The sequence below is a fragment of the Stenella coeruleoalba genome (genome assembly GCF_951394435.1).
Source record: "Stenella coeruleoalba genome assembly, chromosome: 15".
In the NCBI taxonomy this organism is placed as follows: domain Eukaryota; kingdom Metazoa; phylum Chordata; class Mammalia; order Artiodactyla; family Delphinidae; genus Stenella; species Stenella coeruleoalba.
The window spans coordinates 25,364,700-25,378,429 of NC_137161.1; the positions used below are offsets into that span (position 1 = coordinate 25,364,700).

The window sequence follows — 13,730 nt, forward strand, 5'->3', positions numbered from 1 at the left end:
CCAATGCAGGGGACACAGGTTCGAGCCCTGGTCCAGGAAGATTCCACATGCTGCGGAGCAACTAAGCCCACAACTAAGCGCCACAACTACTGAGCCTGCGCTCTAGAGCCCACGAGCCACAACTACTGATCCCGTGCACCTAGAGCCCATGCTCCACAACAAGAGAAGCTACTGCAATGAGATGTCCGCGCACCACAACAAAGAGTAGCCCCTGCTCACTAGAGAAAGCCCACCCGCAGCAACGAAGACCAAATGCAGCCAAAAATAAATTAATTTAAAAAAAAATGAACATGCTGACTCTAATAGAAGACAAACTGTGTGAGACTCTACATTATAAAACAGAGAATATGTGTTTCATAAGTAGCAACTAGACAACCAAAATTGATTTCACCCAGATATACTGTTTCCTTAACACCTAATTCTAAAACAAAACAAAATGAAACATCCAACAAGCAAATGGAACTCTCATACATTACTGTTTAGAAATGCAAAATGGTAGGGTGCAGCCATTCTGAAAAACACTCTGAGGGTTTCTTATAAACTTAAACATGAAATTACCATAGAACCCAGCAATCCCACTCCTCTTTACCCAAGAGAAATAAAGACATATGTCCACAAAAGACCTGTGCATAAATATTTAGAGTTTCATTCAAAATCATCAAACAGGAAAGGAAACAACCCAAATGTCCACTAACTGGTAGACAGATTTTTAAAAAATCATGGTAAAGAGCTTCCCTGGTGGTGCAGTGGTTAGGAATCCACCTGCCAATGCAGGGGACATGGGTGCGAGCCCTGGTCCAGGAAGATCCCGTATGCCGTGGAGCAACTAAGCCCATGAGTCACAACTACCGAGCCTGCGCTCTAGAGCCCATGTGCCACAACTACTGAAGCCCGCGTGCCTACAGCCCGTGCTCCGCAACAAGAGAAGCTACTACAATAAGAAGCCCGTGCACCGCAACGAAGACCCAACGCAGCCAAAATAAAATAAATTTAATTAATTAATTTTTTAAAAATATCATGGTACATCCACAAAGTGAAATGCTACTCAGCAATAAAAGGTTACTACAGATACAACATGAACAATTCTCAAAACAATTAGAGTAAGTGAAAGATATCAGATACAAAGGCTATATATTGTATGGTGTCATTTACATGACATGGAACAGAGAGAGAGAGAGAGAGAGAGAGAGAAACCACTAGAGGAACAAAAACCAGTATACTAGTCACCAGGGGCTGCTAAATGAGGGGAAAGGAGCACGAGGGATCTTTTGGGAAAGAGAAAGAAAAAAGAAACTACTCCATTTACACATCTGGGGAAAAAAAGGAATACTTAATTATCACAATATTTATGCTCAATTTGGTTCAGTATTCGCTTAAGAAATTTTATCTAAACCACCTAACAACTGCTAGGTTAAACCTCTCTGTGGAGGTCTTACAGGGATGCCATGCTTTCAAAGAAACCATTCTTTTTTTTCAGTCAGTATTGGGAGAAGCTCATTGGTAACATCAAAAGACGGGGTACTTCTCTTTTCTAAGGAATCAGTATTATTTTGACAGTGCTCACTCTGGTAGTCACCATTATTTGACTTTCATTCATCATCCCCTACTTCATTCCTCCTGTTCTCCCTGTTCCAAAACCCCCAAAAGGGAAACCTATAGTTCTCACCTACAAATAAATGAGAAATAAGCAACACTCAAATTCCTTCTCTGGAGTTTGAAAGGCAAACCACTAAGTAGCAAATCACTCTGCCTTTTTCACAAGAAAAAAAAAAAAGGAAAATTTTCACTATGTGCCAAAACCAGCAAACCAACAGCTGCAAATTACTACAACCATATAAAATTTAAAAACTATTCACCCAGGGTAAGGAAGACACTCCATGGCTGAGAGTCAATCAAATGCGCTTCCAAAAGGTGAACAGAAATACTGAGATTTATTGGGAATTCCCTGGCAGTCCAGTGGTTAGGACTCAGCGCTTTCACTGCCGTGGCCCAGGTTCAATCCCTTGTCAAAGAACTAAAGTACCGCAAGGCACCGAATGGCCTAAAAAAAAAAGTATACATCAAATTTCTGTAGGTTGAATTACATCTTAAATCATTGAGGAGCTACCCCAAAGTAACTTCTATACACAATACATTGACCATATACCCTCAGACTAAAAACAAACAAAAAAACCTGTAATCAAAGAGGTTTACAAACTGAACTTCACGGTAACATGGGTTAGCAATCTTGGAGCTATATATTTATATTTATATTCTAGGTTTGGGCAAATAAGTAAAATATATTGTGGATTATGTGAGTCAGGCTTACAATCCCTAGGTAAGAGAAAGGACTTAAAAATATGGAAAGGATAAAGGCTAAACGAAGTTTGTGGTATTGGAGGTATTAGTCTGAACACACAGTTCTGAAACCAAGTACCCTTATCAAGATTATGATTAATCTATCCAAAACTTTATTCCCTTTCTTGTCCCCTCTGACCTCAATCCTGTGCTAACTGAACACTAATCAACCATAGTCAGATGAGTAAAACTGCTATTGTTGATAAAAGCATTAACGAACTAAAACTGCTGTTATAAACATTATCATTAACATACAAACTCAGGTTGTTCCTCCAGCACAAGTTGAGCTAACAGACCCCCGAGCCATGGATCACTTTGCCTGGAGAATCGTAAACCAGAGACGTTCTGACTCCCAAAACTACAATTAAGAAATGTCACAGGGCTTCCCTGGTGGCGCAGTGGTTAGAGTCCACCTGCCAATGCAGGGGACGCGGGTTCGTGCCCCGGTCCGGGAAGATCCCACACGCCATGGAGAAGCTGGGCCCGTGAGCCATGGCCACTGAGCCTGCGCGTCCGGAGCCTGTGCTCCGCAACGGGAGAGGCCACAACAGTGAGAAGCCCACGTACCGCAAAAAAATAAAAATAAAAAAGAAATGTCACAGAAATGTCACAAAACGAACATTAGTCCCAGCCTCTTTGTTCTTCCCCTTTAAAAGAAAAAACCCTAACTCAAAGACCAGGTGGGTTTGGATCCGACTCCCTTGCTTGGCGCCCTGTAATAAATCCTTACTTTGCTGCAAACTACCACTGTCAGAGTTTGTCTTTCTGCACCATGGACACAGGAGCCCTTTGCTCAGTTTCAGTTTTTATTACATGTAGATAAAAATAGAAATTTAGATATATGCATGTGTATATATGTATGTGTACATATATACATAGATTTTTTAGCTCTGCCCATTAAAAGGATCTGGAAGCAATAACATCCCATAGCAATGAGCACATACAACAACCACATCTCGATTTCTAAATAATTTTCTCCACTAACAGGAATTAGGAGAGAAATATCTTGGAGAAATGGCTGATTCCAATGCTCAGGTAGGAGGATAAGCCTGGAATATCTCTTTTGCGCCAAAAAGTAAGGAAGTAGTCCAAGAATGTTGGGAACTTGTCAAAAGCTAGCTTGAAGGGGTTCCCACTGCCAAATCTGGGACAATGTGAAAAACACAATAAATAATGATGGTAACAGATTATAACCTGCTACATAAAATAAGAATCCACATTGAGTTGGCAAAAAGGTTCATTCAGTTTTTTCCGTAAGATGGGTCTAGTAGCACTTAGCTGTCTTTAACTTCATTCCAAACAATTTGTTAGACTGTATGTGACAGCTGTCATATCAGTATGTATTTAAAAAAAACTTATCAAAGTTGGTGAATTTTTGTGTAGCCATTTTAATATTGAAGGTGGAAGAAAAAAGCAACATTTTTGGCATATTATGCTGTATTATTTCAAGAAAGGTAAAAATGCAACCGAAATGCAAAAAATGATTTGTGCAATGTATGGCGAAGGTGCTGCGACTGATCGAATGCGTCAAAAGTGGTTTGCAAAGTTTCGTACTGGAGATTTCTCGCTGGAGGATGCTCCACGGTCGGGTAGGCCAGATGAAGTTGATAGCGATCAAATCGAGACATTAATTGAAAACAATCAATGTTATATGACGCGGGAGACAGCTGACATACCCAAATATCCATATCAAGCATTGAAAATCATTTCCACCAGCTTGGTTATGTTCATCACTTTGATGTGTGGGTTCCAGATAAGTTAAATGAAAAAAACCTTGACCTTATTTCTGCATGCGATTCTCTACTGAAACGTAATGAAAACGTTCCGTTTTTAAAACAAAATTGTGACAGGCAATGAAAAGTGGATAGAGTACAATAATGTGGAACGGAAGAGACCGTGGGGCAAGCAAAATGAACCACCACCAACCACACCAAAGGCCAGTCTTCATCCAAAGAAGGTGATGTTGTGTATATAGTGGGATTGGAAGGGAGTTCTCCGTTATGAGCTCCTTCTCAAAAACCAAATGATTAATTCCAACAAGTACTGCTCCCAATTAGAAAAACTGAAACCGTAACTCAACAACAAGCGTCCAGAATGAGTCAACAGAAAACACATAATCTTCCATCGAGATAATGCAAGACTGCATGTTTCTTTGATGGCCAGGCAAAAACTGTTACAGCTTGGCTGGGAAGTTCTGATTCATCCGCTGTATTCACCAGACATTGCACCATCAGATTTCCATTTCTTTTGATCTTTACAAAATTCTCTTAATGGGGGCTTCCCTGGTGGCGCAGTGGTTGAGAGTCCGCCTGCCGATGCAGGGGACACGGGTTCGTGCCCCGGTCCGGGAAGATCCCACATGCCGCAGAGCGTCTGGGCCCGTGAGCCACGGCCGCTAAGCCTGCGCGTCCGGAGCCTGTGCGCCGCAAGGGGAGAGGCCACAACAGTGAGAGGCCCGCGTGCCACAAAATAAATAAATAAATAAAGTTCTTAGTGAAAATGCAAAATGTATCTTTTATTTTTACTTAAAAACCGAAGGCAATTTTTGGCCAACCCAATACATACAAATAAGGATTAGAAAATGCTCTGCAGTAGAATATTAACTAAAAAGCAAAGAATAACTCATAGAAAATCACAGCACAACTATCAGAGTAATAACTGACTCAGGCAAACATCATCAATAAATGCTACCACCAATGGATAAAAGTTTGATGAAGGGACTTCCCTGGCGGCGCAGTGGTTAAGAGGTTAAGAATTCTCCTGCCAATGCAGCGGACACGGGTTCGAGCCTTGGTCCGGGAAGATCCCACATGCCGCGGAGCAACTAAGCTCGTGAGCCATAACTCCTGAGCCTGCATGCCACAACTACTGAAGCCTGTGCGCCTAGAGCCCGTTCTCCACAACAAGAGAAGCCACTGCAGTGAGAAGCCCAGACACTGCAACAAAGAGTAGACCCCGCTCGCCACAACGAAGACCCAACACAGCCAAAAATAAAATATAAATACATAAATAAAATTTTTTAAAAAGAACATTATTGGAACAAATGGCAAAATTTGAATAAAGTCCGTATATTAGATAATAATATTGTATCAAATCTGTATTTCCTGATTTTGGTAAGTATATTGCTGTGGTTACGTAAGAGAATGTCCTAGTTTATTGGAAATATACATTACCTTATTTATGGTAAAGAAGTATCACAAAAAAAAAAAAGAAGTATCACATTTGTAACTTACTCTAAAATACAGTTCCAAAAAATAATATGCATGTATAAAAAGAATATAGAAAATATAGTAAAATGCTGACATTTGGGGAATCAAGGTGAATGGCATACAGGAATTTTAATAACATTCTTGCAACTTTTTCCTAAGTTTGAAATTATGTCAAAATACAAAGTTTGGAAAAAAAAAGAAAAAGGAGTAAAAAAAAAAAAAGTGGTTTTTGAAATAATGTGATCACCACCCTTGAATATGTTTGTGTTTTTCTAACACAGTATGGTGTAATATATTTAAGAAGAGATGACAGGATAGTTTAAACCACTGAGGCAGACCAACCCATCAAGGGAAAATTAAGGAGGAGCTTATGAAAACTATAGCTCCTGAGTTCCCAGCAGCTCCAGGCAGCTATTGGATGAATGCCAGGGGTGCTAAGACCATCATCACCTCGTCCCCTACCTCTCCTTCACCACTCAGAACTTGCCTCTCCTAAGCCACCTCTACCTTTAATCTCGGCCATAAAGAGAACTTGCTTCTGCCTGCCTCCTCCCTGTGAAGCTGACTCCACGTCTCAAGAGGGAAACAAAATGAATCACACTTTCTCAATATTAAGGACAAAAAAATCCTGCCATATTTTTGGTGGATAAAAGTCCACTAGTGGACTTCCCTGGTGGCACAGTGGTTAAGAATCCGCCTGCCAATGCAGGGGACACGGGTTCGATCCCTGGTCCAGGAAGATCCCACATGCCGCGGAGCAACTAAGCCCATGCGCCACAACTGACCTTGCACTCTGGAGCCTGTGAGCCACAACTACTGAGCCCACGTGCTGCAACTACTGAAGCTCACATGCCTAGAGCCCATGCTCTGCAACAGGAGAAGCCACTGCAGTGAGAAGCCCACACACTGCAACCAAGAGTAGCCCCCGCTCGCCGCAACTAGAGAAAGCCTGCGCGCAGCAACAAAGACCCAAGGCAGCCAAAAAAGAAAAAAAATCACTAGTATTTTTGCTTTTACGGGGGGTTGGGGAGGGGGAGAGGTTGGATAGTGGTAAGCAGACAGTAAACTAGCTAAAAACTATATGTGAATTAGAGGAATTGGTGATTTTGATTAGTGTAGCTCTAGGGATATAAGGTAAAAATGAATAAATCTGTGCTATTTCAATGTCTGTTCTCATGTGGCTTTGAAAAATTAAAAGCAGGCAGGACCTCTGCATGAAGATGGCTAAGTTAACAAAGGAATAAGGGAAACATCTGTAGGAGAGGAAAAGGTCAAAGTAGTGTGTCAAGGGAGCTGTGCTATGCCTGGTATTAACATTTCACTTGAGTTGGTCGAGAGGTCAGATTACATATTTGTTGCCATCAGCTAATTTAATTGAAAGGTCTAGCCAACTCCAAAGCTATCAATTCAGACAGAAGGTTACCTAGCTCTGAGTTACTCTGAATTTTACTTTGATTTCTGCATTTAATTACAGCAATACAAAATAGAGGGGTAGAATCACATTTTAAAGAGCCACATTCCAAAGTAAAGGTTCACTGCATAGTCCATATACTATATTTGATGATCCATATTTGACAGCTCCTCACAGGGCCACGTAAAATTAGCATGGACATTTCTTGGGCTTTTGATGTTCATTGCCATCATCTGCTTCACTGCTAAAATCAGGAAACATATGGAATGAATTGGTAAAACATGCTGAGAGTTTCTGCTGCCTTTTTGTTTTTTGTTTTTAATTCATCACTAAGGCCAATTCAGGATACCTCTAAACAAGACCAAGATCTAATACAGCAATCTTTAAATCATATCCATCCACAGAATATTTTAGATGTTAGGGAAAGAAAGTTGTTGAAGAAAACTGATGGGAAATCAAGTATATTCAGGGAGCACTGGTATCCTCGGGAACACATGTCTAAAAACCTCTAGCTTACCTGGTAAAAACAAGGAGCCACATTTCTTCGTTTGTAAAACAGAGATACTAACTCCCTCTCAAGGATGTTCTAAGAATTACATGAGATAACATACATGAAAAGTGCCCAGCAGAAAATCTAGCAAAAACTTTTTTTTAAAGAATTAAACTGGACTTAAAGTCAGATTCAGTTGACATATCTGCTACAGACTCATTTTACAAGTTTAATTTATGATACCCCAGCTCCTATAATTTCAGATAGCCTCAAGGCCTTTGAGGGGCCAGAGAGAGAAACCAGAGACAGAAGCAAAAGCTACTTAACCAGCCATAATAAAACCCAGAGACAGGCTGTACTAGCTCATATTGCACATGGGGCCAGTCAATACAGTGCTAGTAGGCCCTAATCCTACTCAAGCAGAAACTATAACTAGGGCAGAGATTCTCTCTCAGCCTTCAAACTTACAGCGATTTTAAGTAAATCTTTACAACTGAGTGATCATTTTCTATAATGAGGTTCAAAACAATACTCTAAAACTAAGGATTGGGCTTCCCTGGTAGCGCAGTGGTTAAGAATCCGCCTGCCAATGCAGGGGACACAGGTTTGAGCCCTGGTCTGGGAAGATCCCACATGCCGCGGAGCAACTAAGCCCCTGTGCCGCAACTACTGAGCCTGCGCTCTAGAGCCTGTGAGCCACAACTACTGAGCCTGCGTGCCACAACTACTGAAGCCCACACACCTAGAGCCCGTGCTCCACAACGAAGAGTAGCCTCCACTCGCCACAACCAGAGAAAGCCTGCGTGCACAGCAACGAAGACCCAACGCAGCCAAAAAAAAAAAAAAATTTTAAATTAATAAAATAATTTAAAAAAACCTAAGGATTGAAGCTAAAACTGGCAGGTGAGAAATCTTACTTCCCCACCTCTTTCCTCCTGCTTTCCTTACCCCGGAGGAAGTATGAACTTAGTGAATTAATTCATCTTTATCCTAGTGCTACATTCAGTATACTATCATATAAACCACCCTTCCTGGGACTTCCTTGGTGGTCCAGTGGTTAAGAATCTGCCATCCAATGCAGGGGACATGGGTTCAATCCCTGGTTAGGGAACTAATATCCCACATGCAGCGGGGCAACTAAGCCCACGCGCCGCAACTACTGAGCCCATGCACTCTAGAGCCTGCGCACCACAACTAGAGAGAAGCCTGCACGCAGCAACGAAAGATCCTGTGCGCTGCAACTAAGACCTGACGCAGCCAAATAAATAAATAAAAATCCATCCTAAAAACTAATAAATGTCCCTTAAAGGAAAACCCTAATAATTAAAAACAAATAAATAAATAAACCACTCTTCCTGTCTAAAAGCTTTCAGCAGCTACCTTAATGTTAATAACTCTGGCTCTGCAGTCACAAAAGATCTAGATTTTAATCTGGGCTTGGTCATTTATTAGCTCTATGACATCTGAGTCAATTTCCTAATCTATATAATTTGTAAAATAAGGATATATAATCTAACTAAAAGAGCAAAGGATTAAAAGGCAAAAGGTGAGTATAAGTTTGGCATGGTATCTGTCCCAAAATAAACATTCAATATTAGTTATTATTACTATTATTATTAGGCAGGAGTTATCCTCATTTACAGATTAAACAAACAAACAACTGAGTCTCAGAGGTTGAATAACTTCCCAGTAGAACGGGGCCTCAAACTCAAAGTCTGCCTCCAAATTCTGCTTTTTCCATTATGCCAAACAACCTACCTCATGTACATCCCTGCCTTTTTAAACAGGCTACTAACTCCAATTTAACTAGTCTTGATTGTGTGGTCACAGATTATGGGTGTTTTTAATCTTATTCCATTTTTTTTCATATCCAATAGTTTGGGAGGAAAATGACTGAATGCATCAATGTGGCACAGCAGGTAATGACCACAGGAAAGGATGAGACCCTCTCATTGGGGGTAGTATCCTTACCTGGGGTAGCCTCTCTCCTCTCCAAGTGCATTTGTTGCTTTAAATCTGCTATGAGTTGGGCTCGGTTAAGTACCCTGAGACTAGTGACAGTACCTCTAAGCCTGAGGAACAAAGTAAAGACACACTTTCCAAACCTAGAAGGAGCAATCATGCACGTAGAGAGAACCACCTTTAGAACAGCAATCTTCAATCAAGGGACACAGCTAGTCAGAGACAACATCCATAGGAAGGGAGCAGGGTAATTCAATTCCATAACCTCAGGTGGGAAGGAAACTAGTTGATGTAGTCTAAGTAAGTCAGCTTCCCAGGGTGGGAAAGGACGGAGAGTAGACCTAGAGGAACAAATAGAAGGCATCTAATTCAACCTCAGAGAAGTCTTTCTGGTGCACTTTCTCATCTCTTCTTTCATTCTAATGGGTAAGTGCCAGATAAAGAGAGAGTTACTGAACATGACAGTTCTCACCCCTTTTGAATAGTGATGCTTATCTACCGTAAAATATTTGTGAGCTTTTCATTAATGAGTATGGTCACTTATCATTCCACTTGTAACTGTTCAGAATTCTTTGTAGGTTCAAGGATTTACATACCTTTCTCCACATTTATGGACTTCGCACTTACCTTGCTAGGCAAAATAAAACCACAAAAATGTAGATACTATTATAACCCTCAAGGAGCTTATATTTAGGGGTTTACATTCTTAGATAACTTAAGAAGGCAGAATGAGTGCCACCAGAGACGAAAGAGCTGTTGTGCTTTGAAAATGAAAAGTTCTAGAACAGGCTTCCTTGCCGTCACAACCGCTAGGAACAACTCCAGCCCGAAATCACTTATCTATTAACAAGGTATACAAGCTTCAGTCAGGTTCCCTGCAGGTCCAGATCTGGAGAACTACTCACCAAGCCCTCAAGAGCCTCCCAGTTTCCACTCTATACCCTCAGCCAATAAGGTTCAAGCCTCATCCTTCTGGAAAAATCCCTTCTCCTTCTTAGGCCTGGTTCAAATGTCACCTCCTTACCTGAACCTTACTTGGACCCTTGAAGAACACTTAGTTGTGCCTACTCTACATTCCCAAAAGCCTTTGAAAACTTAAAGCACTTTATCATTACCCATGTACTTGTGCAGGACCCCTACTAAATTGTGAGATTCCAAGTCGTCTTTGTATCCTCAGCCACTAACAGCACCCAAACTAGTGTGTCAAGCCCAGTGTAAGTACTTTACATATATTAAGATATACATTATACCAATATGTACATATTATCAATCTTCACAATAAAACTGCAAATGAGATGATAGGAACTCTCATCATTTCGATTTTACAGATGAGGAAAATAAAGTGCACAGAAAGGATAGGCAGTGCTGAAGGTCTCAAAGCTAGTAAGGATTGGACCCCAAGATTTCAACCTAGGCACAACTCCAGAACTGAATTTCAACAGACATCATGGGTTGAGGGGAAGGTCTGACTACAAGATCAACGGTCTCCACCATAGGGGGCATTGTTACCATTCACACACTTGGGTGTAGAAAGACAATACTGTAACTTCTACTTATATATGTTTTAGCTCATCCTTTTGTAAAATGTCTATTTTTGCACATTATAAAATATACATAATACAGCCTACACTGTAATTTAAAACAAACATTCACATAAATGTGTGTGCATACTCAACCATATTTACTGATATAAAGAACACTAAAAACATCTGAGGCCCTACTCTAGACTATTTCCCCAAGGGACTCTGAGCTCCTGCATTCTCTCTACCTAGTTTCAGTTAAAAACATCAGCCAATCAAGACTATAGGTAAGCTTCCAGAGGCAAGAGTCTGCTCTTACTCATCTATGGAAGCTCTACATCAGCACAGGGCCTGGTGCTTAGCAGATGGTCAATGCTGAATCTAACTGTATCATGAGAACGTCATTTTTAAAAATGCTCTCAACATTTTAATGCAACTTACTATTACTTCCAAATTAAAAGAAAAAGCATACTGAGTACATTGCTTAGGAATATAATAAAGAATTCTCTTAGGAACACTATAAATAAACGAATAAACAAACCTTAGTTACATAACAGAACCAAAAAATTGGACTTTAGGGTTTATTTTAAACTGAAAACTGCATAAAAGAGATTTGGGCATAAAAAATTTAACTTCAGATAAAAGGTCCTTTCAGTATACAGAGATAGTGTACCTTTGTCAGACCTAAGGGTCACCTCTGTCTGCCTCTCTTTAGTTATAAGCTCCAAGAGGAATGGATCAAACCATTAAAAACAGCAACTGCAAACTTGACCATGAAGAAGCATTAGCTGGGTGCACCTACTTTGCATTTCTTCAATCCAATATTTAAGGGCCATCAAACAAAGAAGAGAGGCTGTGTAAAGCCTCCCCTTTATGTGTGGAAGCTCCTGTTCCTCAGTTTCATCCTCTGCAAAATGGGCATATGCAAATACTTAACTCTTAATTACATTACCAGAGTTAAATGAGAGAAAACATGCAAAATGGTTTTATCTGTTTCCTCATTTAAGGTCTCTCTCCCCTCCCCCCAACTAAACTCAAAGCTTGAGTTTGGTCTATCTAGTTTGATGCTATATTCCCAGGGCCAAAATGGTACTTTTTACTTAATAGATGATTTAATAAATATTAAATGAATAGAATGCAAAATGCCTGCTGCTCAAAAAATATTGGCTATTATGACTATTGTAACAAAAAACAATTAAAATTTTAATGTTATTATTAAGAGACCCACCCCTCTTCCAAGGATCTCACAATTCTAGGCGGAACAGTAGATAAATGCTGAAAAGGAGAAATGTGGGTAAGAAAAACAATTGGATCATAAAGCAGGACTAATCTAAGACAAAATTAAAATCTCGAACACACACACAACCAGAGCCCAATTTCGAGTTTTTTCGAGTGAGGTTCACCCTGGTTAAGGTTTATCAGCGACTACAATAATGACAGTTTTCACGCTTGTGTATGTGCCAGAGTCCGTGTCAAGCCTCCTAACGGGCCTCACAAAACCCAGAACCAGGGTGGGGAGGGGTTGGAGATGCTCTTCACACCCTCATTTTGCAGAAGAGGTAACTGAGGCTCGGAGAGACCCAAGGTCACAGTCTGTAAGTAGAAGAGCCGGACGGTGAACCAAGGCAGTCAGACCCCTGAGCCTGCACTCAAAAGGCCCCTCAAAGGGGCCATCCTCGCCTCCTCCACCATCCGCCACACATCCGTCGAAATTGGGCGTGTGGAATATTTCTCCAGGGCCGGACTTAGTGGCCCCGGCACAGGGAGAACAAAACAATTCTTGTCCGCGGGCAAGTTAGATGGACACCGGCCCGGCCGGGGCTCCGAGGCCGCGGTCCCGACAGACTCGCGCACGCCATGAGCTCCGAGCCCTCGAGCGCTGCAGGAAGAGCTCTGGCGGCCGCAGGAGCCCGGGAAGGCCCGGCCCGCCGCGTGACCTTGGATCCGCCGCCTTTCTTGGGGCCTCAGTTTACCACCCTGGCCTCGTGCCGGGTGCCTCTCGGGAGCTCGCGCCTGTGGAGCCGCAGGCCTTTACACGCCCCCCTCAGCCGCCCGCCTTCCCGCCCCGCTTACGCTGGAAGGCGGCCGCTCCGGGGACGCCCACCATCGCCAAGCGCCGCCGCCCCGCACCTCCTCCTCCACCCGCGGCCCGGGTCCCTCGCGGGCGCCGCTGCGGGAACCTGTAGCAGCCAAGCTCGCCGACCCCAACGCCGCCGCTGCTGCCGCCGTCACCACCGCCGCCGTTAGGCCGCGCGCCGCCCCGCCCCCAGTTGGCCCCGCCCCTCCCGCTGGGCACGCCCCCGCCGCGCGCTCTCGCCCTCCAGACAAACGCACGCGGAAGCCCGGCCCCAAGATCGGTTCCTACTAAACCCCGCCCCCTGACCTGCCCCGCCCCTTCCGCGCGAACCTACTACCCTATCCCGGCGCATCCTGCTTCTCAGTCCTGCTCCTCTGCGTCACGCGCACCCATCACGTGCACGGCCCACTCTTCATACACAGGGATTCCAACTGTGGCCAGGGCAGCTGCCTGGGCCCAGAGGTCCTAGGGGGCGGGGCCTAGCGGGCAGGGCACAATGCTCTACCGGAGTCGTCCAGGTTAAGATCTGGTCGCCTTTGCGCGTGTCTTTGGGCAAGTCACTTCCACTTTCTGGCCTACAGTTTTCCAAATGTCTAAAATGTCATGCTCATAATATTAATAGCTGTTAGCTATTAATATTATTGAGCTAATTTTATACACTCCATCCAGTTAATCCTCACAATGAGGGTGAGAAATATTATTCTCCCTTTTCTACACATGCGGA

General features: G+C 42.7%; 1 protein-coding gene across 4 annotated transcripts in view; it reads right to left on the minus strand.

Annotated features, from left to right (window-relative positions):
• The window catches only part of CBFA2T2 (CBFA2/RUNX1 partner transcriptional co-repressor 2), a 170,265-nt gene extending 157,080 nt beyond the window's left edge, over positions 1 to 13,185 (minus strand). For all 4 annotated transcript variants that reach the window (XM_079945911.1, XM_079945912.1, XM_079945910.1 and 1 more), the window contains exon 1: positions 13,003 to 13,185. In XM_079945911.1, coding sequence (XP_079802037.1) covers positions 13,003 to 13,036 — 34 coding nt within the window. In that variant the 5' untranslated portion in view covers positions 13,037 to 13,185. The remainder of the gene's footprint in view (positions 1 to 13,002) is intronic.
• Between the last annotated feature and the right edge of the window lie 545 nt (positions 13,186 to 13,730).